Source organism: Nicotiana attenuata, unplaced genomic scaffold (assembly GCF_001879085.1).
Source record: "Nicotiana attenuata strain UT unplaced genomic scaffold, NIATTr2, whole genome shotgun sequence".
In the NCBI taxonomy this organism is placed as follows: domain Eukaryota; kingdom Viridiplantae; phylum Streptophyta; class Magnoliopsida; order Solanales; family Solanaceae; genus Nicotiana; species Nicotiana attenuata.
The window spans coordinates 1-566 of NW_017691678.1; the positions used below are offsets into that span (position 1 = coordinate 1).

General features: G+C 40.3%; 1 protein-coding gene across 1 annotated transcript; it reads right to left on the bottom strand.

Moving 5' to 3' along the window:
* Nucleotides 1-24: 24 nt before the first annotated feature.
* LOC109222526 lies at nt 25-327 on the bottom strand (the record flags this gene model as incomplete). Its single annotated transcript, XM_019386872.1, has 1 exon — nt 25-327. A coding segment is annotated over exon 1 (303 nt), but the record flags the coding sequence as incomplete, so codon positions are not given.
* Between the last annotated feature and the right edge of the window lie 239 nt (nt 328-566).

Below are 566 nucleotides of genomic sequence, written 5' to 3' on the forward strand. Positions count from 1 at the left end.
CAAGTTTTTCCAAATTGCCCAGACCTTCCCTTTCTCCACGACTTCGACATCTCCCTGATTATTCTCGATCCTCCAACGACAAGATTTTTCATTATGCCCCTGGTGTTTACAACAAGTACAGTACTTTGGAAGATTATCATATCTAACCTCTTGATGAAATTCCACTAGTTTCCTAGATTTAGGATCACCAATCTGAATCCTAACCTTCTTGGGATGTTTGTCCAACAGGTCGAGCAACACTTTTACCCTCGCCGTACTTGGTCGCGTTCGATCTTGGGTAGCTTTGTCTACTGCTAGAGGTTTACCAACAGTAGAAGCTATGGACATCAATGACTTCCTTGCAAAAAAATTGCAGGTAGTTCTGGCAGGGAAATCCAAACAACAGCTTTAGACGTCTCTTCTCTTGGATTAAATCCAATCGTCCATGGAAAAGTTCTATAAAAGAACTCATCGCCTTTCGACTTAACATAGCCTGTTGATCTTGATAATACTTGAACAAAATCATCAAATAAATCAAGCCTTACCAGTACATGTCGAAATTCCAGTTGTCCAATATTGCAATTACC